The sequence below is a fragment of the Molossus molossus genome, unplaced genomic scaffold (genome assembly GCF_014108415.1).
Source record: "Molossus molossus isolate mMolMol1 unplaced genomic scaffold, mMolMol1.p scaffold_m16_p_20, whole genome shotgun sequence".
Classification (NCBI taxonomy): domain Eukaryota; kingdom Metazoa; phylum Chordata; class Mammalia; order Chiroptera; family Molossidae; genus Molossus; species Molossus molossus.
In genome coordinates, this window is record NW_023425356.1 from 44,743,838 (window position 1) to 44,766,287 (window position 22,450).

Genomic DNA, 22,450 nt, shown 5'->3' on the forward strand with positions numbered 1-22,450 from the left:
AGAATAAGCCACAAGAATACGAGAAAGAACTAGATATGGATGGTGGTAAGCTTTCTCATTTTTAATCCTCCAGATACTTGGAGAGGTTGGCTTCTTACCTGGAAGCCCTTTATTCAATGAACATGGTGATGAGTTGGGGTTTGCAATGGAGGTGTAACCTGTGAGAAAGTTTGTGTATTCTGAGTAATAAAGGCCACCTAGGAGGGTGGAAATAGAAACCAGCCACAGTTGATGTCATTCCGAATGGGTGAGGAGAATCATTGCTTAGAATTTAGGTGAACAAAAGTGGCTAACATGGTACCTTGGATGTGCTTGGCTCTTTCTGAGTGCTATGCATGTACTACCTGTCTTAATCCTCCCAACACTATAAAACAATAGTGACCATATTTCCCCCCATTTCGGAGAGGAGGGAAATGAGGCTGAGAGAAGTTCATTTGCCAGTGTCATTCAGTGAGAAAGGGGTGGAGCTGGGACTGTAGGGCCGGTGATCTTAATTATCCTTTTCCTCCGTCTCTGTAAAATTGCCAGTGCTTTTGGTACAACTGGGCTGTATCTTAGGGGTTCAAAGAGGTGTCATTTTGCATCAAGGCTGAGAAAGGGCGAAAACAGAGGCGGTGTGGTATGCAGGGAAAGCTAACACCCAGCGTGCGTGTAGGTATTTAGAAAAAGATGAACTGTGAGCCAACCCTGCAGGCCTTTAGTTACAAAGGCATGACGCCAGCGTGAGCAGATATGAGTCAGCAGGTAGGACTGTGTGATGACTGTGTCACTCTACCTGAACTTCTTCAGACCTTTGGCGTGCAATACTGGATTCCACGAGGCTGAGCAAGGAGGAAAGAAAGAAAAGGGTTTAAAGGAGAGCCACAGATGAGCATCTACAGGTCGGAAAAGTACTCCAGCCTATGTAGAGCCCAAAGAGATTGGGGGGAAATACTGTATATGGGGTTCTATATCTATATCTATATCTATATCTATATCTATATCTATATCTATATCTATATCTATATCTATGCCGTGATCAGAATAGATTTTTTTTTTATCCTCACCTGAGAACATTTTTGCATTTTTTGTTCAGATAGAGTGGGAGGGAGGGAGAGAGAGGAAGAGAGAGAGAGAGAGTGAGAAACATCGACGTGAAAGGGACACATCGAGTGGCTGCCACCCACACAACCAACCAGGGCTGGGGACAAACTGCAACCGAGGTACATGCCCTTAGCGGGAACCGAACCCGGGTCTCTCTGGACCGCAGGCCGATGCTCTAACCGCTGAGCCAAACCGGCCAGGGCCAGAATCGATGTTTTAAAGCCAGATTCCCTGGGTTCATATCTCTGCCTCCCCACTTGGTACTTGGGTATTTAAAAAAATATTTTTTTAAATTTATTTTTAAAGAGAAGAAGGGAGAGAAACATTGATCAATTGTCTCCCACACATGCCTCAACCAGGGACTGAACCCCACAATCTGAGCATGCTGGGTATGTGCCCCGACCAGGAATTGAACATGACCACCTTTTGGTGCATGAGATAATGCTCCAACCAACTGAGCCACACTGGCCAGGGCACTGCTTGGGTATTCTTGAGTGTCACTTTATACATTTCTGTGCTTCGGTTTCCCGTTTGTTAAATTGGGATTACTCACAGGGATATTGTGAGGATTAAACCAGCTAATACACGTAAAGCTCTTGGAACAGCTTTAATAAGCACTCAATAAACAGCTAACAAAATATAGAAAAGGGTGAAGGCAACAATATTCAACATATTGAAATATAAAGATCTTTATATAGCTCCTTTCCACCTTCATTGTACAAAAAGAAGAGGAAGTCTATTTAAACTATGAGAGATTGAGAACAGATTAAAAAAATTTTTTACCCATCAAGAAATGCACATAACTACTGGGGATGAATGTTCTCTGTAGAGGGAGGGTGTGAAGCAGATTCTCTTCCTGATCTCTAAAAGCGGGAACACACTGAGACATTAGGTTCGAATCAACAGTACACGGCTGCCTACCAAGAAACAGACTGAAAACTAAAGAAAGCTCAGGTCCTTTTGAGGATCTTACAACAAATAGTAGCCATTAGATATTAAAATAGTATCCAGAGTTTTGCTGTTTCCCTTTTTCAACATAGAAAGCACAGAAGCAATGGGAAGAAATTAGAACACATTTGTAGCAGCTACAAAAAGAACTTGCTTAGGTCAAATTTATCTAGATGGAGCCATGACCAGGACCAATAAAGTTTTAAAACTTTATTATTTCCATTACCTTTAATTTAATTAATCAAAAAATGGTTTAACAATTTAGCATCACATTATATATAGGCCTTTATATACTTGAAGATGTATTCAGTTATCCTTTTAGCGTATCTGCTTATTCTTTGGTCTGACCTCAGCAGACTGCCACCCCCGCCCTGGTTCCTGTTAAAGGGGTGACCTAGGCCAGTATGTTTAATCATGTTTCCCCCCCAGTAATCATCCAGTCTGATTCACCCGGCTGGTGTGGTTGCGTCACACAGGGGAAGTGGCTGAGGTGCAGCAACCGGAAGGAGAGAGGCAGAGGGATTGGCTGCCGAGGGCTCCATCCACAACAGCCTTCATCTGCCTGTATTTTCACGTCTTGGGGTCTGAGACACATATCCCCCTCTTTTCTTTTGCTGATTAAACAAGATTTTTGTTTTTGTTTTTTATCCTCACCTGAGGACATGGACATTTTTGGATTTTTATCTTGAGATAGAGCAGGAGGGAGAGAGGGAGGAAGAGAGAGAAACACTCGACTGGCTGCCACCCACACGACCCCAACCAGGGCCGGGCACAAACCGCAACCGAGGTACGTGCCCTTAGCGGGAACCGAACCCGGGTCTCTCTGTACCGCAGGCCGATGCTCCAACCATTGATCCAAACCGGCCAGGGCCTAAACAGGGTTTTTATTTACAACCAACCAATCCCTGACTAAAGACGTGACCATCTCCACTTCAACCAGCTGAGTCAACACAAAGACAGGCAGACAGAATGCAGTCTGCCACTGCGGTGCTTAGTGTTTTGGGGAGAGAAGATACATGAGCTGAACAGAAAGGTATTTAGTAAACAGCACTTTGAAGTGTCCTCTGTGAAGTAGTCTCTCTGGGACACCACATTCGATGACCCAACCTTGTGAATTGCGGTTCTCAACTATCCTTCTCATCCACCTTCCCTCCACACCATCTCTCATCCGAACTTTATCCTCTTCGGGCAATAGGGGAAGATGTGAGGAAACTTGCTAGCTCTTCTAAGGAAATTCAAATTCCAAATCTCACTGTGGAAAGACCTCAGGGCCTCCCAGTTTTGTCTCTTCCCCTTAGGGACTTTTCACACCCTTGCTTCACCAGAGAAGGGTTTGTTTCTTTGCACCACTGGGATAGACCCCTTTGTCTTAGTATACTCATAGCACCACCGAGTCCAGGGTAAAATAGTTATATAAAGTTTTAGAAAAAGGCTCAGGAATAACAACAAAAAAGCAAATAAAACCCTGTGAAAGATCCAACTTGACTAGGTAGAGTGTGCAATTTATATTCACTCTATGCGATGATCACTGTGTCAACGACACGCCTGCTCACAAGAGGAATAAGGTGGTGGGGTGTGCTAACTGCTGTCATCAGTGATACCGGATGAAGCAGGGCAGAGACAAGGCAGTGAGACCAGTATTGGGGGAAGGGAATTAGGCAGGTTTCAGTGAGGTTGTCTAAAGAAACTGAGGCTTTAAGAAACAAATAATTAGCAGAGCATGAAATTGGGGAAAGGGAGAGGAGCATTCCAGAACCTCCTGGAGCATTCCAGAAGGTTCCAAGCATGTGCAAAAGGGAAGAGTACAGTGTGTAGATTGTGAGAGGTTTCTCCTTGTTTATGCTCAGGTGACAGGCTGTACTTGTGGTGCCATCCAGGAGAGCCCACGAACACACCAGGGCTCCTCTGAACCCAGGCCAAAGAGCTAGGTGTGCAAGCCCACAGGAGTTTCCCCTTCCAGTCAATGGCAGCTTGCTCAGGTTTGGTTTCCCAGACTCAGGACTCCCGTCTTCATTCCAGGAAGCTAATGCCAGTAGAATCGTCATACCGTGAGATTTTCCTTTATGACCTTGATAGGGACAATATGGCCGAAGAGTGCACTATCTTTATGCATTTAGTGAGAAATGCTTCCTTACACTGCCAACATAAAGGCCACTCTCCAAAGATGTAGGATCACAGGGAAACTAGGTTTTGTCTTTAGTTTAAGCACAAACTATGCAAACCCTGTTCTAGTCCTCCTCACAGAATGAAAATCAAGTTTACTTCCGATCTTTCTCTTGAAGATTGGAGGTTTAGAAAATTTCCTTAAATATAGGGAAGTCATTAAAAGGGAAGCAAATTAAGTTTTTAGACATTTATATGACCAGTACTGTACTGTGGTTTTCCCTGGGCCAATGTTGTCACAACGTGACTAATTTCTAGACATGCTAGTGCCTGTTCTCAAGCTAATGACTTATTAAATTTTCCCTTGCAAAAAGATTATAATAACATAAACAGAAAATAGAATATTTCAGGGAGCAATGATCTAAAACAGATATTCTTTTTTTTTTTTTTTTATCCTCACCTGAGGACATTTTTCCATTTTTTTGTTCAGATAGAGTGAGAGGGAGAGAGAGAGAGAAACATCGACGTGAGAGTGACACATCGAGTGGCTGCCACCCACACGACCCGACCAGGACTGGGGACAAACTGCAACCAAGGTACGTGCCCTTAGCGGGAACCGAACCCGGGTCTCTCCGGACCGCAGGCCAACACTCTAACCGCTGAGCCAAACCGGCCAGGGCTAAAACAGATATTCTTGAGCATGCATTCCCAATGGGTAAAAAAACTTTACTCTTCATCTGTATAAAGCACAAAAATATATATGGTCCATAAACAGATATACAGAATATGTGTGGTATTACAATTTCATGGGAGTAGACGATTAGAAAAAAGATATCTAAAAAGGCTGCTATGAATTATTTTGTCAAGTCAGGGATACCTAAATTAATTCCATTTTAGTGACAATTCAAAATCCCAGGATAAAACAGAAAATCAAGGTGATCATATTTCTAACCAATGAACTTGTGAATGGACCCAATTCAGTGGCCTTTGTTTCTCCTAGCAGAAGTCACTGAAATTTTTCAAGTGGAAAGAAAACTCGAGGATAATTAAAAAGAGTTTATAAATCATGAAGTTTACAACACATACAGAGAGTACAAACCAAAATAAGTAAATTTATTTAAATTACTAAAATAGCTTTTAAAGTCATTTACAGATCAGCTTCTAGAATTTTTCTGAAGGTAAGCAAAATTAATTACTTCAAAATTATTTTGGTCAGTGAAACATTTAATAAAAACATTTGTTTCTTCATATAATATATAGGTATAAAATAAGCTTTTCAAAAACTCTCGTTTTAGAATCCTCTATAAATCAGATGATCTGACTTCTGAGGGGTATAAATGTATGAACACTGGTAGTCCCAGAGGGAAGAAATTAGACTATACTCTACCACCAGTGATGGGGTCCTCAAAAGGTAAATGGTGAAGCCAATGGCTCTAGATTTCTAAAAACAGTATTTTCATTTTAAGGTTTGTTGATAATTTAAAAAGACAAGGTGGCTCTGGAATTTGGTAAATGAGAAAGCAGTTGGTAGATGAGAAAGCTGTTACAGAAGGTGAAATATATACAGTAATGCACAGTAGTACACTTTAACATTCTTCACACATAGCAAAGTTTGCTTTCTTTTTGGCTTGAGGCACTCTTAATAAAATTTATCATGGGCACAGTAAATCTTTATGTTTGCTATAAGAGTGTCACTAAAGGATTTAGACTGCAACAAGTGGGCACGCAGAAAATTGAATCCTTCAACGCAGCTCAGGAAAGCTGGGTAACAAATGGTTTACCAAATCCTGAAATCATATTCCTTTTTTTCCCTTCCTTCCCCAGAAACTATATTTCTTAATCTAAAACTTCAGGATATCCAAAATAAACTGCTCTGGATTTACCTGCCCTTAAGAGTCAAAAGAACAAGTATACTTTACCTTGTGATATCATGCTTCAAAATCTTCGGGAGCAGAAATTTATTACAAGGTAAAGACATGTGCAAATCAAATCCTGACAGAATTGAGAATGGCATTTGGATAACTGTGTGTGACTAATTTAAGTCTCAGTGACTTATGTTAACATTTCACCTTTAAGACTTATTTTTTTCCTTCCTTTCCTTCTGCATTCCACACATTCTCCTTTCCCTTGCCTCCTCCTCCCCACCCTCCGAAAGCAAAGAAGAAAAACAAAACAAAAACCAAAACCCAACACACACCCAGATAGCCTTCCATTAATCTTGTTCCTATATGCAGAAGCTGACTAAGAAACTCACACCTAAATGATGTAAAAGAAAACAAAATGGGAAAACCCACAGTTGCCTTTAGGGAACTGCCTTATTAATAACTCAACAAACTATAAAAAACTCTACATTAAAAATCAGGAGGCTTCACAGAATGTTCTAGTCCTTCCCACTGGTGATACCAATAATGATTCAACCCAGAATCTAAATCGATCCTCTATGGGACTGCATTTAAACTTATAGTTCCCAGACACCAGTAACACAGATCTCAATGGAAACAGGGAAACGCTTCTCTCAAATAACAAGTAACAGACTAGATAAATGATTTAGATGTTCCATGTTCACATAAAAATTTAACTTCCTTTAAAAAGAAACCAATTCTTTCAAAAAGAGCTCTGAATTCTGTCTGATTAGAAGTCAGAAAAATTCTCAGAAGTTGAGACATGATTTCTCTTCTGTTACCCTTATAAGCAGATGCCCCTCTTCAGGGCACTTTCAGGCTGGACAGGCAGGACCAGGTGGGAAATTCGGCTCCAGAGCCCACTCAATTTGTCTGGGTCCATATGTTTGTAGGAGGTGGGTGTGTTCGAGTTGGTGAACTTGACTTTGAGGAAATCTCTCACTTTTTCTTCAATTTCTTTTAGGCCTAGATTGGTTTCAAGTGTCTCCTCCTCCAACAAGACAGTCAGGACTAAGGCTACATCCTTGAAGGCTGCATTTTCATGGTCACAATACTTATAGAAGATCAGAGTGGAGCCCGCAGGCAGTGATTCGAAGCGGTGCACCACCGCGGCGTTCTGGCCATTGAGGAATCCATTGTTCAGTTCTTGGTCCACCTCTAGTTTCACAGCATCACTGTCCTGGGTAGCTCGGCCTGTCCCATCAATCCGGATGGCACGGACACTACGGTAGGACGAATAGGCATCGGCAATTTGTTCGCTCAGACACTTCAGTGCTTCTTCAGCATCGCGGGCAGCGGTGAGCAGCAAGATAGCAGGCTGAGGCCGAGGTTGGGAACTATTGAGATGTTTTTCCAGGAATGTTTGGCTCCTTTTCCATAGCTTCTCGTCTTGACCTTGGTACTTATTCTTAAGCTGTTTCATCTGGTTCTGGAACTCTTGCACAGCAGTGGTTTCTACCCCAGGAGCACGAGTGTACCACCACCAACTCCCCACGGCAAGAACAAGGAGCCCAGCAACTATTAGCCACCACTTCTTGAGGAAAGGTGCATTTTTGGGTTGTCCAGTCATGTCTGCTCAGGGAAAAAAAAAAAGACAAATACAAATATAATTTTCTTATAGAATCAAGGGCAAGTGACTTATAAAACCAATATTCATCTTTATAAATATTAGACAAAAGAGGAAGAAATTTAAAGACAGGAGATGATAATTTATTTTCTTAATAATTTATTATACATTTTCACGAAAATCTCACATCCACAGTTTTAAGTTATGTGTATAAGCATGCATATGTCTCTTCAACGCTAAAATGATAAAATAAATCTTAGAGAAAAAGTAAAATTTAAATGTATGAAATGGCATAAGCAAGTCAGAAATATAATTTATAAAGCAAAACTTTTATTACTACTGCTAATATTGGGGAAGTAAAAATATTAAAAGATGCTTTATAAAATACTTTTTAATTTAGAAACTCTAAAGGTGGAATTTTTTCAAAATATGTTTTTATTGATTTTTAGAGAGAGAGGGAGAGATAGAAACATTGATGAGAGGGAAACACTGATCGGCTGCCTCCTGCACAGCCCCTCACCGGGATCAAGCCTGCAACCCAGGCATGCGCTCAGACTGGGAATCAAACTGGTGACCTCTTGGTGCACGAGACAAAAGCTCACCCAACTAAGCCAAACTGGAAGGGCTAAAGGTGGAATTTTTAAAGTGTTTGTAGGTATAAAAAGATAAAAGAATATATTCTAAGTGAACACCTTGCATGTATTATAGCTAGCTGTTCCTTTAATTGCACTGATGCGTATCTTTTGTGGTATGCAAGTTAACACTGATAAATTTTAGTTTGCAACCTATCCCTAATTATTATTGGCAATCATGACAACAATTTATGTTTATCTAGTGCCTTTCAGTTTATAAAGCACTCTCTCCTATACCATGCACTTAGTATGATGGCAATGATAATACCTTTACAACTTCTATTCATTGACTGACTGCTTTAGGCTAATAATTTTACCATGAACCCTTTAGAGCAACAATTCTCATAGTGTGTTTAGTGGGGTACCTGGAGATCCTTTCAAGGGTCTCATAATACTAAGACATTATTTAACTTTTCCCATGTTGACACTTACATTGATGGTGCAAAAAACCATGGTGGGAAAAACAATGATACCTTAGAATGAATCACAGGGCAGAGACCCAAACTATACTAATATAGTCTATATTCTTCATGGCCATGTCAGTTTTACTTAAGAATGTCCTTTATAAAGCAGTTAAAATTATTTGTCTTATTAAAACTCAATCCTTGAGTATAAATCTTAATATTTTGTGTGAAGAAATGGGAAGCACTCATAAAGTACTTTTTTTTTTTTAAACTGAATTTACTGGGGTAACATTGGTTAATAAAATTATATAGGTTTCAGGTACACAAAGCACTTCTGACGCACAGCATAGTACAACGGTTATCTCAGGAAAAGAACTTTGTGTAACTGAGCTGAGATGTGAGCTGACCTAGTGCTTTTTTGGTGGAATTTTTAATTGAAAGAACAAATGACAAACTATGGTTACTCAGACTTGAGTATCTGATAGACATTTTCTTAAAAATGAACAAAGTGAGCCTGACAACTCATAATATTTGTTGCCAGTTATAAAATTCAAGGTTCAAGTGAAAATTAGGATAGTGGAAATATTGTATCTGCCACTATCAGTTTGAAAGCTCCCAGTTCTTAAAGACTTTTTGTCTTGAGATTGGTGGTGACCCATTAACAAATGTAATCTTTCTATATTGTATTACAAATGTCTCAACATTTGGAAGAACTATGTAACTTAGTGAACCGATGTTTTCCAAATGACCAGTGCATGATATTCTATTCAAAGTACAACAAAGACCAATGGATTTTATAGAATACAAAAGTTCGTTAATATGGTCTCAGATTTCACATTTCAAATAACATTTAGAAACTACCGCTTGTTGAGTTTTCAGAGAGTATCAAAAATAAGGATATCCACAATTATCTGAAACTATTAAAATTCTACTACATATCTGTATAAAGCTGGATTATTTTGCAGATACTTCAACCAAAACAATATACTGTAACAGACTGAATTCAGAAGCAGGTTAGAAAAGACAGCTCCATTTTGTTAATCCAGACATAAAATAGATTTGAAAAAATATAAAGCAATTTATCACTCTTCTAACTAAATTATTTAAAAATAAAATTAGCCCAGCTGATGCGGCTCAGTGGTTGAGCGTCGACCCATGCACCAAGAGGTCGTCGGTTCAATTCCCAGTTAGGGCACATGCCCGGGTTGTGGGCCCAATCCCCAGTGGGGGGCATGCAGGAGGCGGCCCATCGATGTTCTCTCTCATTGATGTTTCTATCTCTCTCTCTTTCCCTTCCTCTCTCTCTAAAATCAATAAAGAAAATAAATTTTTTTTTAATCCTCAACCGAGGACATTTTTCCATTTTTTGTTCAGATAGAGCAGGAGGGAGAGAGAGAGAGAAACATCGATGTGAAGGGACACATCGAGTGGCTGCCACCCGCATGACCAACCAGGGCCGGGGACAAACTGCAACCGAGGTACGTGCCCTTAGCGGGAACCGAACCCGAGTCTCTCTGTACTGCAGGCTGACGCTCCAACCGCTGAGCCAAACCGGCCAGGGCTAAAAAATTTTTTAAAGAAATAAAAATAAGTTTAATTTCCAGGTAGATATAGATATGTATAACCTAACTTTTAAAAAAAAGGTTTTTGGGGTACTATTAATTTCACTAGTAGAAAGTGGTATTGAAACCAAAAGTCTGAGGATTACTGTTATTTTCTTAGTACTCACTCAGGATAATAAACAGGCTTAGAAAACTAAACTTGCCCCCAAAGCTATAGAGAAGGTAAGTGGTCCAATCTAATTAAAATACAGGCCCGTGGACTCTAAAACTCATGGTAAATTATGTTATGCTATGTGAGTTTTTGTTTGTGGTTTGTTTGTTTTTTTGACTCAGCAAGGTTTACTTGGTTAAAAGATTAGTAGCTTTAGTTATTAACTTCTACTTTTGGTCTTATGGACAATACAGTGAAGGTGAAAACCAGGTGTCATTTCACCTGGTTTAAAGCTTACCTTTAAAGAACTGCACTGCTAGTAAAATATATATGTTTTCCTCTGAAGTGCTTAAAATACAATTCTTCAAATAGCATTAAATTATTTTGCTGTCAAACACAATTAAAAAACAATTCTGGATCACCAGTTTTAAAGACTCGTTTAACAAAATCTGAACAGACTTACGTTGGCTGAAGGTTGATGGAGACTGGTTTCCAACTGATTTCTGAATGCCGTCATCTAATGATAGGAGTAATAAAGACTATCAATTTATGTTTCATAACTTAAGTATTCCAACAGAGAAAGAAAATAAAAATTCCACCAAGAGAAAAACAGGTGGAGATCAGCCAGAAACAGAAGAAAAAAGCAGAAGTGTCTATTAGAGTTACAGCTCCTTAAGACAGGGACCTCTTTCCCTCGCAATTATTCACGGCATGGCTACTACAAAGCATATTCTTTTTTTTTTTATCTTCACCCGAGGACATTTTTGCATTTATCTTCAGATAGAGTGTAGAGTGGGAGGGAGAGAGGGAGGAAGAGACAGAGAGAGAGATATCGATGCGAGACAGACACCTCGAGTGGTCGCCACCCACGTGATCCCAACCAAGGCCGGGGACAAACTGCAACGGAGGTACGTGCCCTTAGCATGAACCAAACCCGGGACTTTCTGGTCTGCGGGCTGATGCTCTAACTGCCAAGCCAAACTGGCCAGGGCCAAAGCATATTCTTAATACGGTCACTTTTTTATGAAGCCTTCAAGTATTTGATCCAAATTATTTAAAGGCAGTTATGAAACTTCTGGGACAAAGCTAGGAGGACCAAGTAAATAAGCAAAACTATAATAAAAGAAAACAAATACTCTCTGAAAAACTGACATATATTGAAAATTTTGCCTGGTGATGATGCTGCAGAGGAAAAAAAATAAAGGACAAAATATGGATTATGGATTATTGGGCTATCTGGATAAGGAGTCCTAATGTAAAGCTCCATCTTAACCCTATTTTCTACCTCAATCTGATTCTGGTGCTTTGGACCACTTCAAATATGAGTACTTTTTAAAAATTACATTGGTTGGGGGACTGGGTGAAAAAGGTGAGAGATTAGGAAGTACAGACTGGCAGTTACAAAACAGTCACGGGGATGTCAAGTACAACATAGGGAATATAGTCACTAATATTGTTATAACTATGTATGGTGTCAGGCAGGTACTAAACTTATGAGAGATCCTCCGTAAGTTATACTAACATCTAACCACTATGCTGTACACCTGAAACTAATACTATATTAAATGTCAACTGTAACTGAAAAATTAAAAATAAATGAAAATTACATTTAAAATTTTTTCACCATTTCTGTTAATAGACAAGTAAATTTGTTTTAGGTTTGTGGTTAAACAATAAATTTCAAAAACAGTTTTCTCACAACTTCATCATATCTCAATTATTATTACTTTAGAAAACAAATTTAAAAACTATCCCAATTTTCCTTTTCCCTCCATTTTTCTTGTCTTCGCCACAGATTTCAACCACTAAGAGAGAGGTTATAGAAGGACAGGGTGCAGAAGGCAGAGAGGCTAAGTTACTCATTCATATGATCTACAGTCCCAATACTAACATCTATCACTTATCTGGAATTATGACTGTTATTATAAGTGATTTTTTTGGTGGATCTTCCTGGCATTTATCAACATTTTTCATTTTGAGAAACAGTGAACTAAACTAGGAATAAAATTAGCACTGCCAAGATCCACAAATCACTTTATTTTTGGTCATGTGACAAAAACCCTCAATAAAACAAAATGACATCAACCTCAGCTCTAAAGGCACACTGTTTTACAATCCCTAGTTCAGCTCAGGACACTACATCTTTTAGAAGCTTCAAAATTAGGTTACCAAACTTACAAATGCATAAAAATATCTAATAGATAATGTTTAGTTTGAATAACTCACTCCATAGTTGCAAAGATCAAATGAGATAATCTTATATAAAAATGCTGTGAAGTGCTATACTATGATCATATTAATGATGAATAGCTACATAATAGTTATTATATAACATGTCATATTTATATAACTCATAAAAAGTAAATAAACAAAATGAACACAAAATTTAGAAAACGATCCTATTTACAATAGCACCAGAAAGAATAAAATGGGAATAAATTTAGCAAAGGAAATGAAAGACTTGTATGCTGAAATGTACAAAACACTGATCAAAGCCAGAGAGACCTGGGTTCGGTTCCTGCTAAGGGCATGTACCTCAGTTGTAGTTTGTCCCCGGCCCTGGTTGGGTCGTGTGGGTGGGTGGCAGCCACTAGATGTGTCCCTTTCACATTGATGTTTCTCTCTCTCTCTCCCTCCTGCTCTGTCTGAACAAAAAATGAAAAAAATGTCCTCGGGTAAGGATTAAAAAACCCAAAAAAACCACAAAAAACACTGATTAAAGGAATTTAAAGCAGACAAAATGAATAGAAAGACATTCCATATTCATAAAATGAAGAATTAATATTCTTAAAATGTCCATACTATCCAAAGTAATCTACAGATTCAGTGCAATCCCTATAAAAATTCCAATGGCATTTTTTTTTTTAACAGAAATAAACAATTGTAAAACTCATAGGTACAGTACCACAAAAACTCCAAATAGCCAAAGCAATTTTGAGTAAAAACAACAAAGCTGGAAGCATCACATTTCCTGATTTCATAATATATGACAAAGCTAAAATAATCAAAACAGCACAATCCTAGCATAAAAACAGACATCTGGACCAATGGGAGAGAACAGAGTCTAGAAATAAGCTCATGCAGACACGGCCAACTGATCTTAGACAAGTGTGCCAGAAAATGTTGTTTGGAAAACTGGATATCCACATGCAAAAGAATGAAACTGGGCCCTTATCACACATATACTATACACAAAAATAAACTCAAAACTAGAAACACAGACAAGTAGCTTGATACTAGCCTTGGCAATGATTTCTTGGATATGGTAACAAAAGCAGAAACAGAACATGAGATTACATCAAACTAAAAAGCACAGTGAGATATATGACCAAAATCGCTTTACACCTGTTAGGATGACCAATATTTAGAAAACAAGACTAAGGTATGTGAAGTGGATCTGGAAAAAAGAAAACCCCTGTACAATGTTGGTGGGAATATGAACTGGTGCAGCCATTATGAAAACCAGTATGGAGGCTCCTCAAAAAATTTAAAATGGAACTTCACATAGTCTAACAATCCCACTTTGGGGTACAGGAAATACGGATCTTGAAGAGATTATCTGCACACCCATGTTCACCGCAGTAATATTCACCACAATAGCCAAGACATGGGAGCAACCTAAATGTCCATTGACAGATGAATGGATAACACACACACACACACACAACCCTAATAAGCTGAATAATTAACATTTGGTTTCCTAGCTCTAGTAAGACAGGACAATGAAATGGTCTTCTAATAGCAGGTACACACAGCAATAAAAAATGACAGCCAATAACAAGCAAGGGCAAAAAGCTAACTCAGCTGAAGAATTCATTTATTTGTAGGGTAAAACCTCATTGCTGGGAAAAATGAATTGTGACCATTACTGCTTTATTGATGGAAAACATAGCCACAGAGCTTAACTTGTCCAATTATAGTCATTTTATGAGCAACAGACATGTGATGGGGATTTCTATATTATCTAAATAAAAGTAAGGGGTTGCCTGATGACCTTGAGACCTACTGTAGTTAGATGAGTAAAGAAGGGAGAGAGGTTAAGGATCACTTAAGGCATGGATTTTTACCTTATACAGTCAAGGTTTAATATAAACACACTGCTACAGAAATTATGATGGACACTGAATTCAAAGTACGATTGCTTCATCACATCTGTTTATGGTTATTTCCTAAATTCTATGACGTCTAACCCATCCTAAACATGAAAGTACAATTTGTGGATTTCAGCCTTTATTACTTAATAATGGGTACCCAAAGCTGTTCCAAGTTTACTCATACAGATGTAAACAAAGTCTCTGAAAAGTAAACCAGGCACTGTAGAGCAGAATCTCATCAGCATGCCAGGTACTTCTGGTGCGCAGAACCGACAACTCGTCAAGTCCAGACCCATCACCCACTGGTGTGCTCACACCACTACCTACACGTCACACCTAGTCCATCTCCTGCCAGCTTAAGTAGATGGGAATCACAAACAACCTAAATGCTTATCTGAAGAACTAAATATTTTGTATGTTAAATAATTAAGAAAAACAGCAAATAAAATTACTTCAATAATATGTAAAGATTTATCAACTTACTTGGCATCCTCATCCTTAATTTCGTGGCTTGTTCAACCCGTTCCCGAGGGGTTTTTTGATATTCTGAAACTGTAGCAAATAAATATATCAAAATATTATACCAAAATATCAGTTCATACACTTTGCCCATCCCTGTATAATCATCTAATAAACAAAACTTTGTACAAGTCCTTTGCTCTGGTCTGTGAAAATGACTGAGTTCACTAACACTTGAACTTGATTTCAATGTTAACTAAGAAGAAAAAGTTAACCATCTATTCTGGCAAATAAATTACTTTCAATAAAACTGTTCCGAACACATTTCTACATCACACAGTGACTACCACATATAATACCAATGTGTCGTGAATTAAAAAAAACAAAACAAAATAAACTGATGAACAAAACAGGACCACAGCCCTGGCTGGTTTGGCTCAGCGGTTGGAGCGTTGGCCCGCAGACCAGAGAGGCCCAGGTTTGGTTCCCGCTAAGGACACGTACCTCGGTTGCAGTTTGTCCCCATCCCTGGTTGGGGTTGTGTGGGTGGCGACCAGTTGATGTGTCTCTCTCTCTTCCTCCCTTTCTCCCTCCCGCTCTATCTGAAGATAAATGCAAAAATGTTCTCAGGTGAGGATAAAAAACAAAAAAGGGACCACAAACATGGAAGCATGGAACAGACTGACAGATCTCAGAGGGAAGGTGGGAAGTAGGGCGGGAAGAGATTAATCAAAGAATTTATATGCATATATGCATAGCCCATGGACACAGACAATAGACAGGTGAAGGCTGGGAGTGGGGTGAGAGATGAGTGGAGGGGGGCAAAGAGGGGCAAACAGGGGACATCTGTAGTACTCAACAACAAAATACATTTTTTAAAAAAAGAAAAGAAAACCCTAGATAAGTAGACTTGTCCAGTAAATTGGCAAAAAAAAAAAGCAAAGAAGCCCTGGCCGGTTTTGCTCAGCGGTTAGAGCGTCAGCCTGCGGTCCTGAGAGACCCGGGTTCGGTTCCCGCTAGGGGCGCGTACCTCGGTTGCAGTTTGTTCCCGGCTCTGGTCGGTCGTGCGGGTGGCAGCCACTCGATGTGTTCCTTTCACATCGATGTTTCTCTCTCTCTCTCCGTTCCTCTCTCTCCCTCCCACTCTATCTGAGCAAAGAATGGAAAAATGTCCTCGGGTGAGGATAAAAAAAAAAAAAAAAAAAAGCAAAGAAGATAAAATGACTTAAAATCCTATTAGTACTTTTTGTTGGCATAGTAAGTAATAAGACAGGTTATAATTGGTTGACTAATTAAGAACCACCAACCACTTACTTAGCACTGTATGTTGCTTATCAAGACCTATAAAGTCTCGACCTAAAACAAAAAACAGAGAAAAGATTATAGAATACTTGGGGAAAAAACAATAAAGATATTCCATGTTTTGGTTGTTTACTATAAATCAAAGAAACAAAAACAAAACCTTTCTTTCATCAGCCCCAAACATATTCAATATGTAATTGTTTTCCCCTTTCTAAACTTCATAATGTTCAGAAATTGGATAATTAGTAGTCAGCTTTAGGATCAATACCATCAAAATAATGATAAACTCTACTGAAAGTTCACCAGTTAGTGTAATTTTACTTAATTCTCACACTTTATGTGGTAAATACTATTATTATTCCTAATTAATAACTTTTCCAACTGTATATCTCAAAGTAGTCGGGCTGAGATATAAACCCTGGCAGTCCACATATAAGGTTATGTATTATATAAGCAAATGTGTGGACATCGCAGAGTAGTTATGAAATAAAAGATATTACCACGTGTTTTTGGGGTGGTATTTAAGGACAACTGGAAAATGATACATTGAACTAGAAAATGATATCACACTTCTAGCAAGGAAAATCTCCAAATCTGTCCTGCAGAAATGAGTTACTTCTACCCACTGATACAAGTATAGATGTAAATTTATTTCTAACTTAATTTTTTTTCTGAAAACAAATGCAATATATGCTAGCCATAAAGGAAACGCACCAGTTTAGAAAGGCATAACTTAAAAATTCATAAATATTTATTTAAGTTCCTGCTATGTAAAAAACATTACATGTAGAAAATCGTGGTGAATAAGATAATGTATATTCCTCCAGATTTGTCTTCAGTCTATACTAATAAAATACTTAAAAAAAATAATATGGTTTCATTAGTGTTTTTGGAGAGAAAGGGAGAGAGAAACATCTATGTGAGAGAGATACATTGATTGGCTGCCTCCTGCACGCCACCTACTGGGGATTGAGCCCGCAACCTGGGCATATGCCCTGACTGGAATTGACCCAGGACCTTTTAGCCCACATAGAATGATGCTCAATCCACTGAGCCACACCAGCCAGGCAACAAAACATTTTTTTTTCAAAAAGTAGACATATAGCCCTGGCCAGTGTGGCTCAGCAATTAGAGCGTACCTCAGTTGCACTCTGTCCCCAGCCCCAGTTGGGGTTCTGTGGGTGGCAGCCGGTCGATGTTTCTCTCTCTCTCCCTCCTTCTCTCCCTCCTGCTCTATCTGAAGATATGCAAAAATGTCCTCGAGTGAGGATAAAAAAAAAAAGTAGACACATAGCCCTGGCCAGCAGTTAGAGCATCGGCCTGTGGACCAAAGAGTCGCAGGTTTGATTCCGGTCAAGGGCACATATGTGTGTCTTTCTCACTTGATGTTTCTCTCTTCCTTCCTCCAACTCTGTCTGAAAATCAGTGAAAAAATATCCCCAGGTAGGATTAAAAAAGAAAGAAAAGTAGACATGATTTTTTTATATTTCCCTTCAATTCTTAAAAAGTAGTTTTTAAAAAAACACCTCAGATTTAGTGCAGCATCTTATAATCAATGGTATGTCATAGTTTAACTGCATGGTTTTTCTTTCTCAGTGATGCATAAAATCAATGGTATCTTAGATTCAAAAAAATATACCTTTTTTTAAAATCCTCACCCAAGGATATTTTTCCATTTATTCCCAGACAGGGAGGGAGAGAAATACTGATGTGAGAGAGACGAGACCTCGACTGGTTGCCTCTGGCATGACCCCAAAACCAAGGCCGGGATCAAACTGCAACTGAGGTACGTGCCCTTGACTGGCATTGAACTCATGACTCTTTGGTCTGTGGGCCAATGCTCTAACCACTGAGACAAACCTGCCAGGACCAAGGAAATATATGTATATATACATATTTTTATCCTCACCCAAGGACAACTTTCCATTTTTTGTTCAGGTAGAGTGGGAGGGAGAGAGAGGGAGGGAGGGAGAGAGAGAGAGAGAAACATCAATGTGAAAGGGACACATCGAGTGGCCGCCACCCTCACGACCAACCAGGGCTGGGGACAAACTGCAACTGAGGTATGCGCCCTCCGCGGGAACCAAACCCGGGTCTCTCTGGACTGCAGGCTGACGCTCTAACTGCTGAGCCAAACCAGCCAGGGCCCAAGGAAATGTATTTTGATACCTATACTCATTAGTATTAAGAATTAACTCATTTTTCATAGCTATATAGTAGTCCAATGTGTGACTATGATATAATTTAAATAGAAAGCTAGATTTAAGAGCTTCCAAAATCAAAGATTTAGAATAACAAAGGGCAAAAATATTATATAATTCAGAAGATCTTTTCCATAAATGACTTATTTTTGTTTCAGCAGCTTATTTTATTACCTCTCAGTTTTTAAGTCACAAACCTAGAACCTACTGACAAGTTAAAAAAAACAAAACAAAATAGCCCTGGCCAATTTGGCTCAGCAGTTAGAGCGATGGCCCAAGACCTAGGGGTTACAGGTGTGATCACGGAGTCCAGTCCAGGATGTGTGGGAGGCAATTGATCGATGTATCTCTCTCACACAGATGTTTCTCTCTCACTCTCCCTCCCTCCCACTCTCTCTAAAACTCTATGGAAAAATATCCTCGGGTGAGGATTAACGATGATTATGACAACAAAAAAGTATACATATATAAAGTGGAAGTCCATGAACACAGAGCTTATAAAACAGATTTCCACAGTCCCGAGATGGCAGCAGCCACCATGAAGGCAGCTGCAGAAGACGTCAATGTCACTTTTGAAGATCAACAAAAGAAAAACAAATTTGCACGAATACAAGTAGAATCACAGAGCTGAAGGAAGAAATAGATGTAAAAAAGAAAAAAATTCCAAAATTTAGAAGATGCCTGTGAGGGCGTCATGTTTGCAGATGATGACTTCTTAAAGATATCTTATCAAGCTGGTGATGTTCTCATTAGCCATTCACAAGAAGAAACACAAGAAATGTTAGAAGAAGCAAAGAAAAATTCGCAAGCATCTGACACCTTAGAATCCACAGGGGAATCAATTCAATGGGTGTTAGCAGATTTGAAAGTTCAGTTTATATGCAAAATTTGGGAGCAACATAAAACTTGAAGCTGATGAAAGTTAAACACTGTATAATACTTTAATATATATGTTTTCTTTATTGATTTTAGAGAGAGAGAGGAAGGGAAAAGGAGGGAGGGAAGGAGAGAGAGAGAGAGAAACACTGATGAGAGAGAACATCGATTGGCTGCCCCCTGCACAGCCCCCACTGGGGATTGGGCCCACAACCTGTGCATGTGCCCTGACCAGGAATCAAATCAGCGACCTCCTGATGCATGGGTCGATGCTCAACCATTGAGCCACAGTGGCTGGGCAAACATTGTATATAATACTTTTATTTTATTTTTTTAAATTTTCTTTATTGATTTTAGAGAGAGAGGAAGTGAGAGGAAGAGATAGAAACATCGATGAGAGAGAACATCGATTGGCTGCCTCCTGCACGCCCCCCAATGGGGATCAGGCCCACAACCTGGGCATGTGTCCTGACTGGGAATCGAACCAGCGACCTCTTAGCGCATGGGCCGATACTCAACCACTGAGCCACACTGGCTGAACATACCTTTAAAAATTTTGTTTAATAAACTTGAATATTGTTCAAATGACAATTTCCTTTCAAATGATATGAAAAGCAAAACTTTCTTTTTAAAAAATTTGTCATTTAATGGAAACCTGCCTATTTTCACATCTTGCTTATTTATTTTATATTTTTAAAAGGACACAATATTATTTATGTATTTCGCATAACTATTATTATATCAAGTGTAGAAATTTTATATTGTTATTAAAATTAGATAAGCAATCAAAAGAAAACCAAACAGATTTCCAAAGACTTCTTCTTTAAAAATAGTTTCATATTTTTAAAAAAGGCAATATGGAAGAAAGAAAAATGTCCTTGAAGATTTTATATACAAAGATATTTTTGATCTATTAATAACTCAAATTCTGGGGCTTCATTGTATATAATCTGCAAAATACAGGAAAAAGGTAAAAGAAAAATGTCGCTGATAAGCCTACTATCCTAAACAAATCATTGTTGTTAGCTTTTAGCACATTACTGCCTTTCAATCTTTTCTTGTGTTATATTTTCTCAACACTTTATTATGAAAAATTTCAAAGTTATACGCAAGGCTATAAAATGTTTATATGCCCACTACCTAGCTTACATTAACTTTTTACTATACCTCATTTATTACTTATTCATCATCCAAACCTCTGGAAATAAAATTTTATATCCTACCCTGGCCGGTTTGGCTCAGCAGTTAGAGCGTCAGCTGGTGGACCAGGTAGTCCCGGGTTTGGTTCCCTCTAAGGGCATGTATCTTGGTTGCGGTTTGTCCTGCCCCAGTTGGGGTTGTGTGGGTGGCAACCACTCAACGTATCTCCCTTACATCGATGTTTCTCTCTCTCTCTTACCCCCTCACTCCCTCCCACTCTATCTGAAGATAAATGCAAAAATGTCCTCAGGTGAAGATTAAAAAAAAAAATTTTATATCCTTATTAGAATATATTTATAAAAGTAGGTTTAAATTACTACATTACTTAATTAAAAACAATCAACAAATTTATATAGCAAGCAAGAATATTCAACATATCACTGAAAGCAGTTTTGTGTTTTTTAATTCAAATACAAGGTTGAACAGAGAGATGGTTAACTCAAGAAGCAAATTCAAGATGTAGGATGAGGTTTTTAAAGCATTCACCATACCCCTTTTCAACATTTTGCATTAAACTTGAAAGAGAACATCTTTAAAAATGAGAGCAGCATTGACCAAGCCCACAGGTAGACTTTTAAGAAGGTAAAACATGGCTTTACGTACTTTGTGATGACTGCCCAAATGATTCTGGATGTTGACCTGATCCACTGGTTTGATCTAAAAGAGAAAAAAGGAATATAGTAAAATATAGAGCATAGTTAACTTATTAAACGCAAATTTTACAAGAGAAAAGGGAGCAATCAAAAGAGCAAAAACACTCAAACCCCAGGGAATTAAACCTTTGGGTGCATAATTTTAAAAGTTTCTAAACAGTCAAGTTGTATCTAAAAAACTAATCATCTGTCTTTCCTCTAACCACTTTGTAAAGGAAAAACATATATATAGATATAGAAAGAACATGGCATAAGGGGAAATTTTGAAAGTTTATAATAATGGTTCTTTTTGAAATCATTAAGATCAATTTTTGCCTTAAATTTCTCTTGCAAGCATCAATACATTATTTTAACAGACTCTTCTTAAAAACATTTTCATATATAAATGAAATTTATAAGTAAATCTGTATAAAAGCCATCAGATTGCTATTTTGGCAATAGAAGCATTTGACACATTCAGGTATGGTGGCTAAATGTATTTTTTAAAATATGTTTTTATTAATTTCTATTTTTAGAGAGAAAGGGAGAGGAAGAGAGAGAGAGAAACATTGATTGGCTGCCTCCTGCATGCCCCCATTGGGGACTGAGCCCACAACTCGAGCATTTGCCCCAACCAGGAATTGAACCAGTGACCTCTTGGTGCATGGGACAATGTTCAATCCACTGAGCCACACCAGCCAGGTGTAAATATTTTTGATAGTGTATTCTTATTTAAAAAGTTCTGGCCCTGGCTGGTTTAGCTTGGCAGCTAGAACGTCGGCCTACGGACCAAAGGGTCCACGGGTTCAATTCCCAGTCAAGAGCACATACCTGGGTTGAAAGTTCGATCCCCAGCCCTGGTGGGGTCGTGCAGGAGGCAACCAATCGATATATCCCTCTCCCATTGATGTCTCTCTCTCTCTCTCTCTCCCTCCCTTCTACTCTATCTAAAAATCAATGGAAAAATATCCTCTAGTGAGGATTAACAACAACAAAAAAACAAGCAAACAAAAACCATGTATGTGAAATCTTAAAAAAAAAATCGAAGCATTAATTTTCAAAACCTATTTTTTTCTGACATTATATATATGCATTATTGAAATAATATATTAACTAATGTGTTGAAATAGAAAAATATATGCATGAAATTCTAATGTTTTCTTCCTACATCCAAAGGATCTTCTTGTAACTCTTTGGTAATAACTGGCCCCAAAGATAATCTAGGAAGACCAGTATTCTTCTTAACATGCTTCATGTCTTTGTTCCTCAGCTAGTTTTCTTTGCACGTGGGCATGTGTGCTTCAATAAGAATATATTAGAATTCTAAAGAGATCA

General features: G+C 38.5%; 1 protein-coding gene and 1 pseudogene across 2 annotated transcripts in view; one reads left to right on the forward strand and one right to left on the reverse strand.

The window, feature by feature from the left end:
• Nucleotides 1-5,300: 5,300 nt before the first annotated feature.
• The window catches only part of TOR1AIP1 (torsin 1A interacting protein 1), a 38,710-nt gene continuing 21,560 nt past the window's right edge, over nt 5,301-22,450 (reverse strand). Inside the window, exons 7-11 of one of the 2 annotated variants that reach the window (XM_036272714.1) lie at nt 21,087-21,140; nt 16,219-16,260; nt 14,929-14,997; nt 10,815-10,868; nt 5,307-7,607 (exon numbers count right to left, since the gene is read on the reverse strand). In XM_036272714.1, coding sequence (XP_036128607.1) covers nt 6,820-7,607; nt 10,815-10,868; nt 14,929-14,997; nt 16,219-16,260; nt 21,087-21,140 — 1,007 coding nt within the window. In that variant the 3' untranslated portion in view covers nt 5,307-6,819. Of the gene's footprint in view, nt 7,608-10,814; nt 10,869-14,928; nt 14,998-16,218; nt 16,261-21,086; nt 21,141-22,450 lie in introns of both variants that reach the window. The other variant, XM_036272715.1, reaches the window with a different exon arrangement.
• LOC118637333 lies at nt 18,931-19,333 on the forward strand (annotated as a pseudogene).